Source organism: Strigops habroptila, chromosome 3 (genome assembly GCF_004027225.2).
Source record: "Strigops habroptila isolate Jane chromosome 3, bStrHab1.2.pri, whole genome shotgun sequence".
NCBI classification, from domain to species: domain Eukaryota; kingdom Metazoa; phylum Chordata; class Aves; order Psittaciformes; family Psittacidae; genus Strigops; species Strigops habroptila.
Genome location: NC_044279.2, coordinates 79292758 through 79307513, shown reverse-complemented (window position 1 = coordinate 79307513; position 14756 = coordinate 79292758). Strand labels below are relative to the sequence as shown.

At 42.4% G+C, this 14756-nt stretch overlaps 2 protein-coding genes across 10 annotated transcripts; both read left to right on the top strand.

Moving 5' to 3' along the window:
- Window positions 1–430: 430 nt before the first annotated feature.
- On the top strand, window positions 431–3939 carry ART4 (ADP-ribosyltransferase 4 (Dombrock blood group)). 2 transcript variants are annotated; one of them, XM_030481017.1, is made up of 4 exons: window positions 431–939; window positions 1938–2130; window positions 2222–2950; window positions 3708–3939. In XM_030481017.1, exons 2-4 carry the CDS (start codon window positions 2076–2078, stop codon window positions 3800–3802), a joined length of 879 nt encoding a protein of 292 aa, XP_030336877.1. In that variant the 5' UTR covers window positions 431–939; window positions 1938–2075; the 3' UTR covers window positions 3803–3939. The 2 variants fall into 2 exon arrangements, with proteins under 2 accessions (XP_030336877.1, XP_030336876.1); XM_030481016.1 differs by lacking the exon at window positions 1938–2130 and having other exon boundaries at window positions 434–939; window positions 2224–2950.
- SMCO3 (single-pass membrane protein with coiled-coil domains 3) lies at window positions 2976–11926 on the top strand. Of its 8 annotated transcripts, none has more exons than XM_030481023.1 (3): window positions 5632–7572; window positions 8074–8128; window positions 9864–11926. In XM_030481023.1, exon 3 carries the CDS (start codon window positions 9878–9880, stop codon window positions 10553–10555), a length of 678 nt encoding a protein of 225 aa, XP_030336883.1. In that variant the 5' UTR covers window positions 5632–7572; window positions 8074–8128; window positions 9864–9877; the 3' UTR covers window positions 10556–11926. The 8 variants fall into 8 exon arrangements, with proteins under 8 accessions (XP_030336885.1, XP_030336883.1, XP_030336884.1 ...); XM_030481019.1 differs by having other exon boundaries at window positions 5633–7572; window positions 9861–11926; XM_030481025.1 differs by lacking the exons at window positions 5632–7572; window positions 8074–8128 and adding an exon at window positions 2976–3373 and having other exon boundaries at window positions 9861–11926.
- Window positions 11927–14756: the final 2830 nt, after the last annotated feature.

Here is a 14756-nt window from a genome sequence, read left to right as displayed (position 1 = left end):
TCTCTTTTCTCAGGGAATCACACCATGTCTGCAGGTGCCACCCTCACCCAGCCTATCACTAGCAGGCAATGGAAAATGGACTTTCCTTCTCTGTAGCCAGAACAAGGCCCTAACATCTCTTCTTGGCTATTTTCCGTGCAGAGGAGTTATTAGAGACCATGGGGCTTCGCAGGTGAGTGACTAACTGCTGTTATTTGGAAGGTTGACTGGAAAGCAGCTACTAGAGAGTGGTTCATCTCAGTATAGAATCCATATTTACACTCATTTTGAGCTTACTCAGTGTAAACAGTCCAACAAGGTGCCACTCTGCAGTGGTGTAAGGGTAGGATTGGTTGCACATTATTAGAAACCAGGGGGAGCTAAGGAGGAGGACAGTTATGTTATCTCTGCTTCCAGATGGGATCCCAACCTACCCTGCTTTTCTGTGTTGGCTTTATCAGAGCTCTGCACTTTTTTAAAAGGGCCTTTTTAAGCTCTTGACCAGGGAGTGCTCTCCACCTCATCCTGACACATAACTCCTCAGGAGAGAACTGCCTTGACATCTCCAAGCCAGGGAGTTCCTTTTTGCAAGAACAAGAACATCAGATACATTGGAATTAAGAGAACTATCAAGGTGAAGGACACCAGGCCAGACGGAGTTGGTGCAACCAGACCCTTCGTTATGGATTGTTGGCTCACTTCTACCAGTAGATTGTCTGTTTGGATTGATTAATGACTCCTGAATTGCTGTAAGAATCTGATGAATGATCTTTAGTTGAAGAACCGTCACCAAGACCTGAGTGCAAATTACAAACTGCAGAATCTTCCAGTTCAAGAAAAAGGGAAATACATGTAAATCACCTCTACTTGGTCAAAATATTCTTTATGGTGTCTTGGGAAGACTCTAGGATGTCAGTGCTGCTGGCTAGCCTTCTGTTGCTGATCTCCTCGCAAATGCTGGTAAAAGGAGTAAACATTGTTAACATTGTTCTTTATTTTAAATGGTAAAATTGCTTATCCCACTGAAATAAACCTTCCCCCTTTCTGCCTTTTTTTTTTTTTTTTTTTTTTTATTTGAAACATGTTCTTTAAGGAGCTTTGGGTTTTGTTTTAACTCTTCTACTTTCAGTTGCGCTGTTCAATTTCTTACCTGTCCAAATTCCTTTTAACTACTTGGTCAGAAATTTCCTCTGGTTTGGAGCCAGATGGTTTTCCAGGGTACATTTGTGAGTAGATCTCATGGAATTGTGGTCCTCTCCTTTTTTTCCAGCCAGTCTCAGCCAAGGCTCTGACAAAATGTGTTGTTGGATGGGATAGTGACAATATTGCTCTATTTCTTGTGATGCCTTTTAGCTTTCCCTCAGACAAGTTATGGTATCATAGCCAAACTGAATCCCTGTGTAGTTTATGGGCCAGAGGCTAAGAAAGGTATCAATCTGGTTATGTGTCTAGGATGAATACTTGAGATGAAGTGAATTTCTACTTGTAGAATTCAACTATCAGCTCATTACAGTACTTGACCAGTCCACTAGGGGATCAAACAGCAAAAAGAACAATGTCATAACTAATACCATTTCTTAGATCTTATTGCACAAGATTTTTATTAATTAGAAATGCTAGAAACAGATAGTGTTACATATTAGAGGTTATTTTCCTGTTATAGCACCCAGTTGTGTAAATCCTTACTCATGCATTTAAAGTATGACAAGTCAAGCTGGCCTCACTCAGACAAATTGGATGAAAAAAAGTTTCGGCCCACTGCTACTATACTGTCCTTTACTGAACATCATGCCCGAGAGGTGTGACAAGACAGGAAGAAGAAATTTCCCTCTGAGAGTGTTCAGGCTGCATTGCCCCTAGCACTTTTTCTTATTTTTGCTTATTCTTTCCCTCTTCAAAAGCACTTATTAATCATGAGCAGAATATTGAAATAACTGGACAGTGGGTCTGTCCTGCAGGCTTTATACCCTCACTTTCTGAAGGGCCAACTCTCTTTAAGTTTTTAATGCCACTGATCCACATGAAATAAGAACTCTGGCATCCTGGCTGGAATTTGCCTGAGGTGGGACTTGGACAATAACCTGAGGTTGCTCAGGATGATTTTGTCGAAGATGCCTACTTGCTGTGCTTGCTTTGCCAGTAATGATGAAAAGTCAAGAAGAGGGTAGGGAAAAGCTTGGCTTGCATCCGTAGAGATACACAAAACACACGTGATGCTAATCGTCATTTGCTTTTACGTTGCAGGCTGCATGCCAGCTCATGATGGATATGGCTCTGCATTCCTTTGATGACCAGTATCTAGGGTGCAGAGAGCAGGTGATGGAAGAACTGGAGAGAGGAGACTATTTCCAAAAGGAAATAGCTGCTAACAAGGACTATTTGAGTCTCTGGAAGAAGGCTCAAGAGGCCTTGTTAAAGAGCCCTGTAGGTCTCCTGAGGGAGATGCACAAAAGCCATGCCATAGTCCTCATGGCTTACACCATGAACTCTTCCCTGCACTCTCAGCTGAACTGGGCCACATCTGTAGCAGGAAGCTCTCCAGAACACTACAGACACAACTTCAGTTTCAAATATTTTCACTTTTACCTGACAACTGCTATCCAGATAATGAAGCAACGGCAGAGCAGCAAGGAGAGCACAAGGAAACGTAAGTGCTACCAGGTGCACAGGGGTGTAAAAGACTTGTATATCGAAGCCATGGAAGGCAGCAAGGTGCGATTTGGCCATTTCACCTCCACCTCCCGCCTCTGGAATGAAGCCCAGAAATTCGGGAATGAAACTCTGTTCACAGTGACCACTTGCCTGGGAGCAGCTATGCAAGGCTTTTCTTACTACATATCTGAGAAGGAAGTCCTCATTCCCCCTTATGAGACATTCCTTGTCAAAAGCTTCTCTCAGGCACAGCACGGTAACCGGCTGCATCTCCATTCTGTTGGGAACTACAGCAAGTACCACTGCCATCTCGTGGAAGGTATGGTATATAGAGGTTTATGAGGTGGGGAGCAGGACAGTCTGTTTCCAAAGACCCCAAGCAGCCCTCGCCAGCTGCACCTGCACGGGTCCACACCCAACACCAAATCTGTAGCTGTGTTCACCTATGAGAACCACATGACCCAGTTTTTACTTGTTTGTTGTGAAACCTGGGAGCACCCCACAACTCAGCTGATACACAGCAGGTTGCAGGGTTTTTTGCAGCTTCCATTTATCCCGTCTGCCATTGCAAGGATGTCATGGGACACATGCATTTGGGTCCCCAGCATTCCTATTGCAAAGGCAGATGAGATTTGCAGGCAGCTTGAATTCAGATGTTTATTCTGGTGGCTTCCAACGCTGCTACGCTTCAGGCCTCAGGACTGTTCTGGGCTTTGGTCCACTACTACTCTGGCAAGCTGAGGTAAGTGCAAACAAAACTACTGTTGCTTTAGTGGTGTTTCCTCTCCTGTGACAACATGGATTTTTCTGTCCTGTGACAACGAGGAGGAAAGGTATCCTTTGGCAAAGCACATACATAGTTTCCTGGCTATAGAGCTAACTCCATGCTGGAAGACCTCACTGGGTCTGTTCCATGTCCCTGTCATTTAATGAGTACACTACCTATACTCTTTCTTTTGTCTCTTTGGACAACAGTGTGTCAATGCAACCTTTGAGCAAAAAATAATCATTCCAGAGTGAGATGCTCTAGGCATCTAAAAAGGGTCTAAATGATTGCTCTCTTGACTTTCTTTCAGCTTCAAGTAGCAAGAACAGTGGTTCCACTGCCCTCACCTCTGCTATTCTTCCTAGTGTAGTTGGAGTTTTCATGTGCTTGGCTCACAGTGACTGATTCTCTGGCTGCATCTAGATATATACACTTGAATAGCGGGCAAGAAGAATTACAGGAAATGAGACTCTGGGGTTCCTGCTGCTACAGAAGCTTCAACCCTCCCTTTGCTTTGAGCTGCAGCTCTCTAGCTGAGACTGAAACATTCAGCCTGGTTCATGAAAGGAGACATTCAGGTAGAAAGGCAGTTATCTATGATCTTTCTGAAGAATAGGTCAGTGATACCCTTCACTGTATGTAGCTTTTCCCATATGCATTCAGGAAAGACGCACACAGACTTTGGACTTTTTGCAAGTCTCTTTGTGCCTTTATTTTCAGTGAGAAAGAGTCTGTCTGTGGGGTGCAAAAGGCATTTAAGGAATTTTGATGTCTTCATGTTTTAGCAGATTAAATGGAGGAGTTTGAGGCTCAGCATCTTGTGTATCAGATTTAGGTGTCTGAAATGGAAGAGGCCAACATCTAATAATCTGAAACCTAGTAACATGTTCTGTGAAACTGAATTGCTGCCCTGAAGTCCTGAGACATGGTTGCCTAGGCAGCTAAAACAGATTCAATACAGAACTATTTTACCATTAACTTTTTTCTATCTATGTGTCATGTTACTTTCTTGTTGCTCTTGCTTTACCAGTGATTTGAAATAATAAGTTGTTAGAACTCGATGTTGACCACTAAATGCTCAAAGACACTAAGCATAGATTTCAGAAATTAAAATATTAGAAACTGCTCTTGCAGATACCTCTTTTATGTGCGTTCAGACATGCTCAAACTCTCTCCTATGTGAGAATTACAGGAATAAAGATGGATTTCTGACACATCAGCACATTTATTGCTCTTCTTGCTTCTCTTTTATCGCTTGGATGCAGGCCTCAACCATTTTGGCAAAGATTTGGAATCTTTCACAAGGTGGCTTCAACACCCTGAAAGCCTCCTCTAAGTAGTCAGCTGCTATTTTCAGGCTTTTCTTTATGGATCTGTGTCCTTGAAGGATAGCTTGTAGGAAAACAAGAAGTGAAGAGGAAGACGATATAGAGCGAAGCCTGAGTGGTTGTGATGGTCCATCCGAGGAGGAGCTGCCTTCTGTAGTACTTGGTGTCTCATTTTCTTGCAGCATCTTCACAATATCAGCATAATCCATGAGAAGTTCTGATACTTGGAGGGATAAGGCAGGTGAACTCAGTAACTGATGAAGAGCAAACTCTACTGTGTCAGGGAAATTGTCATGTTTCAACATCACTGCAACGAGAACACCCATGACGCTTTCTACAATCTCTTTGTATTTCTCATAAAGTTCCTTTACTGCAGTGATCCTGTCCTGCAGGGAGGTGATGGGACCAGCAATCCTAGCATACAAACTTTGGCTGATGCTTTCATGTACATCTTTGTCTTTTGATTCCATGTTGTCTTGCATCTCTTTCAAAGCACTGACCAGGAACTGCAGATTATCTTTAATGCTGAAGTTTTCTTTTACTGACATGATAGGGAAGTTGGTGCCAAAATTTCTATTGAGGAGTCGGAATATTGTGTTGATGGAAGAGGCATAGATGTACACTAAGTCATGCAGATTCTGGCAGGCCTTGACCAGCCTTTCTTTATCACTCGTAAAACCAAGGCGGGCTAACATTTCCAGAGTGGGATCTGACTCTGAAAAACAGAGGAAATCCAGAAGGCACAGGGAAATAAAATTAGATATATTGTTGTGAGTTAAGTTTAGTTAGCTGAATTCCTTTAACTGTGTTCTTTTGACTGGTGGTTTTGCTTAGCTATACTATATAGTTATATAAGTATGTAATTATATGTACTATACACCGTAGTATATGTATACTATGTATGCATATATACATACTATAAGTATGTAACTATATATATACTATACTCTTTAGCTATATGAGTAATTGCTTAGCATGGGAAGCTAAAGGTTGCTGGAGCCTTAGGCCAAAAGCAGCTAACTCCCGCCTAGATAAAGCTGAGGTTAGTTTACAACCTGTGCTTAGTTATGTAAATGAAGACCATGAGACCATTGCAAATTGGAAGATAAAAAAGTTGCATTCATTAGCAAGAAGCAACAGAGAGATAAAAAATTTATGGACCGCCTGGAGGTAACGAAAGAGCACAATGATGGACAAGGGGACCCCAGACCAAAATTCAGTACTGGGCCAAGAAGCGCATGCAAGGTGCATAGACTGTAATGGTAGAAAACCCCAGGAATTTCTTTGTTCTGGGTCCCTCCGTAGAGGCACCCAGTCTTGAGCTGCTCCTATTCCTGTAACATTCCATTAGTAAATTATTTATGTAAGAATCAGAAGTCTGAGACTCTGCTTTGGGAAACCTAGAGCGGAGAATTTTCTTTAACAATATTTTCAGCTAGAATGTCACATTTCTGAAACCAGTATTACAAATTATCAATCTACCTGACCCTCCCTCTCCCAAGATGTTAGAAGAAAACACAGAAACAGGTCTTTGTCAGCCTTCGTAGGATCTTACCAAGTAGGCCAGCAAAATATGGTGTAAACAGCAGCAAGTATTGTTACTCTTATGGCTGCAGGAATTTATGTCTCTGACCTTCAGCATGTAATCTGAAAAGGAATGGAAGTGATGTAAGTCAATTATTCTTTTCTTTTAGTGTTTATTGGTAAATTTATGGGAGTCCTAACAAACAATCTACATCATTCTTAGAATCATAATCCTTCAGTTTGTGTATACTGGTGGTTATATGCAGAATTCAATTCATATTGTCGGGAGGGGGGAAGAGACAAAGCAAAATCAAATGCATCAGACATCTACATTCAAGGAACAAGAGGCTGAAGATTGAGTAATACAATGTTTTGTCAGGCTACAGTTCCCTGTGAAGTGACCCATATCTGTCAGTTCATACAGCAGCTAGATGTTGCAAGCATCCCTTGACAGGTGGAAGCACAAAACTTTTCCCTTGCTTGGGCTCCCACCTTGCTACTATTTTGACTGCTAGGGAAGTTCTGTCCTCCTGCTTGCACCTAAGAGTGCTCCCAAGGCCAACTGCAGGTATAGTCCTGAGACATCACGTGGCTGAGGGACTGCTCCTGATGTTGCCTTTGCTTGTGCCAGAGCCCTGGAAAGCCAGGCTGGTTCCAGCAGACGTGTTTCATCAGCTATTGCTGTGGTTAGATGTGTCCAAGCAGTTGAAATTTCCCATCTCACTTCATACTTTTTAAGACTTTTCTCTCAGTGCTCAGTTCAGCCCTCTTTCTCTTCCTTCTTTCCCTTTCCATGGCAAAAGTGGTCTGAAATTGTGTGAAATGACAAAATTGATTTTAGCCTCCACTGCTGTTCAGCCAGAGCTGGCTCTAGGGCTCCACACAACTTCTTCCATTCTCATGGCATCAGAGAAGAGGACCTGGCAAACTGCAGCAAAGAAGGGTAATACCATTCCCTTTTAGCCATGGCTGTAGGTACCTGTGCTGGTACCTTTGTTATAAGCAAGGGGATTCATACTGTACCTATTATCTCCAGGAACAGAAGGCCTTTGGAGGATCTAACAATTGGGAACTGAAATTAAATAAAATGAAATCTGTTAAAATTGGAAGGGGGCAGGAGTAAGAAAATGAGATGAATCTGGGTAAACATCACACAATAGAATTAATGATGAGCAGGCAGGCAACAGGACCCAGGTGAAGCCCAGCCTTTGGATCCCTAACTCATCACATGCTGCTGGAAACCACCAGAGGAACACACGGGAAAGAGAATGAAGTCACCCATACACATTTCAGCTGATTGCAGGAGCACTCAGACAAAATCAGGTAGGAAGTCTAAATGTTTAATTAGAAAAGCTTCAGGAGATAATCTCCCTGGAGCTGGAGAAATAGAAATACAGAAATATATGTGGTCTCCCTAACTCTGGAAAGCAAATGTAAAAATTATTGTGTGTTAATGTGAAGAGTAAAAGGTGGTTTTAGTATTAAGAGACATAGAATCTAGAGTATTTATAGGAAGCTGAAATAAATATGCATAAAGAATAGGTGCTAAAAGTCTCCATACCTGTCAAGCACATTAAGTATTTGTTGAAGTCCTATTCCTCTTAAAACATTTTATCTTCTCAGTTTCTACAAATAAGGTAAAACAAATGACCTTTCAACAAAGTCTCAATCGAGTAGAAAGGATCTAATACTGCACTGAGTCAGAGAGCAAGTCAGCAATATCCTTGAGGCAGGACTGGTATGAAATCATACCTTGCACTGGCATGGCTTTATGTTTCCTAAAAATCACAAACCTTTGCTGTATGTGTGCTTTGCTCCCTCTAGCTTGAAGAAAAAGAAAAATGTGTTAAAGAGTTTATTCTCTTGACAGAGCTACAAGGTAAGTGGCTGAAAGAAATGCACAGCACTGTGTAAAATATTGTGGAAGAAATTCTCTTCAGACTGGCTTGTATTTCAACAGTGACTAAAAGCTGGATAGGAAACTGTTGAAATCTTTCTGGTTTTCTGCATGGATCTTGTGGGGGAGGGTGTGTTTAGTAAAATACAGCTAAGTCACTGTCAGATGGTTTACAGTTAGCAGATAAAGCAAGAACTGCAAAGGACCAAAATGACATAAAAATATTATTTTAAGAAGAAAAATCTAGCTAGTCCCCTACACATACCTATTTGAAGTTATAACTGTGATATGTAGGCACCAACAGCGAGAAGTAGTTTATCTTGGAAATCTGTGAAGCACTGCATAAAAGTATGCCAGATTTGTAATAAGAGGTCTGAGAACAGAGAAGTGCCAACAAAGAAACGAGTCATCCTGCTTATTTATTTTGTCCCTGTTGCAAAGTAAGACATATGCATTTAAGTCAAAATCATGCTAAAGAATTCTTACTTTGCAGCTGGTGATGGATTAAATGGAAATGGCATGAGGAATGACTCCATGATCATGGGTAATTCAGTCGCTTTGGACTCTATATATTGACATGAAGGTAATGAAATGTATTAAATATGCCCTTTTGCTGGCAAACCAGCGACAGCTCAGAGAACGATGACCATAAGGGCTAGACATAAGTGTTTATAGGTGGAGGACTCAAATTAGTTATATTTAGTGCTCTGGTCTGTACAGTGATAAGGGAGGACCAGATTCTGCTCAGTCATGTCCTAAGAGCTTGGTGAGCATCTTCTGATACTGACTTCATCCAGGACACGTTGGGTATGGAGGGAGTGTGGCTGTGCAAGCGGAGCTCTCCCTGCAAGTCAGTGGATGCTGCTCTAAGGCCGTCTGCCAGCACAGACATCCTGCTGCAGTAGATGCTTCCATGGCATGCTGAACATCAGGTGCTGTCTTCAGTGTTCAATGTTCACGAGTGACAAAACAATGGTGAATCAATTACCTCCAGCATTAGGGAGGTGAATAAACAGTGAGGGAACAGGGGATAAATACCAGGGAAGAAAACGCAGTGGGAGATGTGTATAAGGTGATATAGGTTAGGATGGCTTTATCATAGATATTTTTACTATTTTCTATAATTCCCAAGTGTGAATTTGTAAGAACAGAGGGCTCATATACTAACATTTTCTCTTGAATGTGAGGAGAAATGAGCTACACTGGCATAAAACACCCTTATGGTGATACAGATTGTGCCCACTCCATCAGTCATCATAGTTGTTTAAAAATCATTTGGTACTAACAGGGAAAAAAAAAAAAGGTTGATACAGAGGTGTGTCTAGAACAGGCCTTTCCTTTGCACAGCTTATTTTAGATTCTGTTGATTAATAAGATTGTTCTGTTTTTTAGTGAACTAGTTCAGCTTCTACCATCTTCAGTTTCCAAGGGGAAGAATGACCCACATTTGTTTACCAGTCAGCTAATTGCTTATTTGTTAGCTATTTTTATTGCTCCAGGTATATTCAATGTCTCATAAGGTCCTTTTCCAATCATTTGGCTAAAGATCCAAAACAAGAATTAAGATTTTTACATTTACGAGCTATGCCTGGGCATTTGATTTGCTGAGTATAAAAAGAACCAGTGAGGCAGAGACGAAGGACATTTCACTGCTCTGTAAGGGCTAGGGTTATGGGTGCTGAAGAGAGTAATATATTTCTTTTCTCTCTTGAAGTAGCCTATTTCTGAAGAATGGCGCTGAGTGACCTCCTTTACCCAGATAACCCCAAGAGAAGGCAAGAATTGATCCACCTGCACCAGGAATTGCTTGACTGCATGTCCACAAATTTCAATGCAACAAATGAGCTAGCTAGAGTGCTGAATGAACACCTGGGCTGTACCATTACCCACATTCGGATGAGAGAGAGCAGCACAGTGAAGGAAAACTGTGACATTATCATCCAAGCAATGAATGAGATTCAGCATCAAGTACAGAAGATTGATAGTGACATGAAGGAAAAGCTAGAGCCTGTGCTGTACCAGAAGCTGTATGACATCAAAGAGCCCGAGTTGGAGAAAATAGCAATAGCCCATAAAGTTTTTTCCATTGTTCTTGGAGAAGCGACTTCAACAGCTGGGATGGTAGCTATCAAACTTCTCAGCTCCAATTTTTTAACTCTCACTGTGAGCAAGCTCGTCAGTCTCCTTGCACAGATTGGGGCATCTGTTCTTGGGGGAATCAGCATCACCATTCTTGGGCTTGGCATTGAAATGATCCTCCATGCCATCCTGGGAGCTGTGGAAAGGAATCAGCTTCTGGGAGCTGTGAGAAGCTATGAGAAGCACCTGGCTGAGTTTAAAGCAGCCTCAGAAAAGTACCAGCGTGCCATACATGAAGTGACTTCTTTGGTGAGACAGCAGGTTCAGTGAATGAAGTGAGAGTTCTCTCTCCTGCTGTGAGAATGGCTGCAGCAACTGTGCCTGCAGAAACCTTTTTGATTCATTATGGTAAATGAACTACTGATGGCTTTTTTTCGTATTAGTGGCAACAGAGCAAGAGATGTAACAGATTGGGGAATTGGCACTAAAATATATTAGTAGGGAACTGGCTGATAGGTGCTTCTGGGAGGTAACACTTCAAATACGTCGCACATTTTCTTCAGCTATTTTCTGGAGTGCATTGTAGATAACCTTGAACTGTAACTTGTACTTGTGACAATACTCCTTACTGCTGGAGTAGTAGTAGTGAGAATGTGTGATTTTTCTTCTATTGTGTTTCTATATCAGAGATGACAACATGGTGGGAGAAAACAATTTCAACAAGCCAGTCCACATCACCAACAGGATGGCTGTCTCTGCTAAAGTCTTAGTGTGGATTAGTGCTAAATCTGGTAGGCTCAATTCCATGTTTGTTGAACTGCTTACAGGGACTAGCTGAAGCATATTTAACTGCTGTTTCCTGTCCCATCCCTGTCTAAGAAGCTAGACAGAGATCTTCTTTAAATAAACTCTAATTCCAGTAGATAGCAGGTAAGAGAAGCATGGGCCTACAAGCAAACACACACAACTTTGCCACACAACTGAAAGAAACCAGCTGTAGTGTTCCAGGCTGTGAATGACCTCTTATTCTCAGCACTGCCCTGCTCCTGCCAACCCACAGGTAACTATTTCAGTGCACCGTTGCTGCTTTGTTGATTGAAATGGGTTGTTAAACACGTACAAATGTCTGTAGGATTACAGCCCAATTAATGCACCAAGTGCTTTATTTTCAAGCCTCACCAGTGTGGGACCGCCAACGGTGTGCTCAGATTCTGCGTTTCACAATATGCTACCAAATGTCCTTATTTTTCAGATTTTAAAAACAAAGCTGGAAGCAGGAAGATTATTTGCAGTCTCTTGCTCTGATTTGCTGTGGTTTGCTTTTTTTTGCTTTGATCTTTGGAAAAAAAAAGTAATAAAAGAATTAATAAAAATGTACGTGAGTATTGTAAAACCTGTCTTTCCTGTACTTGGTTTATTTGGGGATTTTTTTATGTTCTGTCTGAAAAACCACTTTTAAACCAGATAATGAAAAAAGATTAAAATCTTCATTATAGATCCAATTTATAAGTTTTTTTTATAGCCATGATAGACTAATCTAGTAGGATTGTGTATAGGTTCCTTTTTTGGTATCAGCTTCCCCCATACTAAAAGCATATCCAAATTCATACATGTTTGTTAATATTCAATATTACCAATATTATACATTATATTAATAACTAGATTGTGCCTGTGAAAGTAGAGAGATGGGTGAGATTACAACAAGGAAGCTCTACATTGGCTTCATAACCCTTCCATTCTGGGTTTCACTTTTTTGTTGTGTTTCTGTCCTGAGTTCAGCTATAGCAGCCATTTTTCTCCTTCTTAGTAGCTGGTGCAGTGCTGTTTTCAACTTTCAGCCTGGGAACAATGCTGATAACACTGATGTTTTTAGTTGTTGCTAAGTAATGTTTACTCTAATCAACGACTTTTCAATCTCTCATGCTCTGCCAGTGAGGAGGGGCACGGGAAACCGGGAGGAAGCAGAGACAGGACACCTGACCCAAACTAGCCAAAGGAGTATTCCATACCACAGCACATCATGCCCAGAATATAAACCGGGGGGAGTTACTCGGAAGGCCCAGACCACTGCTTGGGTCAGGCTGGGTATCGGTCGGTGGGTGGTGAGCAATTGTACCCTCTCCCCTTGTTATTTTCCTTATCATTATTATTATTGGTGGTAGCAGCAGTAGTTTTGTATTATACTTTAGTTACTGGACTGCTCTTATCTCAACCCGTGGGAGTTACATTCTTCCGATTCTCCTCCCCATCCCTCCGGGAGCAGGGAGAGGAAGAAGGGGGGGGAGTGAGTGAGCAGCTGCGTGGTTCCGAGTTACCGGCTGGGCTCAAACCACGACAGCTCCCCTCCCTTTCCCCCCACTGTTCCCACTTTGATCATCTCTTCTGACTCCTCTTTGCTTTTGTGTTCAAAAGCCACCAGATGATAATGCAGATTCTGGCTGTTAAGCAGCTCTGTCAGCTCTCAGGGAATAAAACCAGCATTCAGGAGTATGGGTGGATGGCAGAGACTGACAAACTGGGACCAGCACAAGCCATGAATTGAGCAATGTGGGCCAAGAGATGCAATTCAGAGGAGGCAGAAACCACTGCCTTGCCTTGCATAAGGCATCATGGTGGATGACGTGATGACCTGATGTGTCATTTCTCCAAAATGTGACATCTCCCATCTCCTGACACAAGTGGCACTCAGTTTAGAGGTACTTGTTTAGCAGCAAGAGACTGCCAATCAGCAGATCAGCGATGTCTGGGTGTGGAGAGGCAGGAGCTCCTGGCTTCTAATGACTTCCTGTGTGCAAATATACATTCTAATTTAGAAAAAAACCCACCACCACCACGTTACATATCTTTATGAGATTGACAATCACTGCTGAATGAAAATAGCAGAGTCAAATAGAACAAATCTGTTGTACTTTTCAGGCAGTTTGCTGACATTTTCTTGAAAGCAAATTCTAAGTGGTGTAAGGAAGCAGAACACATAATGAGGAACATAAAGATATACACTATCTACTTACGTCTTGTTCCTGGTGGACTTAAAGGAAATCTGGCTTGCCCACAACAGGTGTGGCAGATGTCCTCATGCCTATGGGATGTTGGAAGATGTTGAAGATGTTTAAGATGTTAGCAGCTGGTGGGCAGCAGCCTGTCCCTCTGTTGGCTGGGCCAGCATCCCCCGTCTCCTAGGAGAGCCACCCATGACTTCATAGAGGGGTATGGCAACATCCAGCTGCAACAAGATGATTTTGAGGCAAAAAACCTGCCAATAAGATTAGGACTTTCCAAAACGCCTTCTTCCAACTCTAGCAATAAGAAAATCAATGGGATTTACTTGCATTACCAACTGTTACGTACTTGAACTGAGTGCAGCATGCATTTAACTGGCTAGAGGCAAGGGAAAGCACTCAGTGGAGCAGGAGCAGGAACAGCTTAGCTCCATTTCTGCTTGGTAACTGAAACTCTGTCCTGCAAAATAAGAGGTAGTTCCTCCTCTCTCTAGCCCTCTGGCCAGTCTTACATTTGTCCTCCAAAGATGTCATAACCAGTTTGCTGATGCTTCTCCTAAACTTCTGGAGCTGTTCTTGAGGCTTCCCAGAGCTGCCTCTTGGTGTGATGAAAGTGTCAAGTAAAAAATGTGAGAGGACTGTTGTCCTCCAAGTCAGCAGACACTGCTGGGAGAAAGCAGTTAGAGTTGATGCAGTACCACTGACCCCAGTATTGTCCTAACAGAAGACCCCAAGCTTTGTGAAGAGCGGGCAATCTTCAAAGCCTCAGCTGTCTCCCCCTCCAGTGATATCGTACATGACAGGGATGTATGTGGCCACAGCATTCCCATTACACACCCTCAGGCATTCTCCTTCTGCATAGTCTATTCTTCTGGACAAAAGATTAAGAATTAAAACTGTATAATGTGTGTGTTCCAAATAAGAACAGCCTTAAAGAAGAAAAGAAACTGTAAATGAGCCAAAACCAGTCTAAGATGCTTTCAAACCTGTGTAGAAACACTGGGCGGTTGCAACCAAACTCTGCACTGCAGTGAAGTCTTTCTAGCAACAAGAACAGTACAAAAGAACAGGCCAAAGAAGCACAAGGAGGGAATGACTCTGCTGTGTACATGGCTAGCAAGACTCCTCAGGCGCTGGGAGCTCCTGGAGCCCTGGCTCTTTGGATGCTTCTGGGCCGGCCACCTTCTAACTTGGACTCTGTGCAGTTTGTGAGTAATGTTGGTGTTAATGCCAGACATAGCTTATAATCTTGCTTTTACCCACCCTGCAATGATCCTTCATAAAGTTCCAAGTTTGCCAGCTGAGTCTCCATTATTTGACAGAGTTCAGCAACATTGTGTTGCATGGCATGTTCACCAGAGGGTCTACAGGGGGGCTACAAATCCTGCTCAGAGATCAGACCGCGTCTGCAACCAGGCGCATCTGTGCGGAGAAAAATGCCCTTCCTACACCTCCTCTCAGCATGTTAATTCTTTAAACCTGCACCCATGCTTTATTTGCTTGCCCCCTCCTTATTCACAGTGGTGTAAACT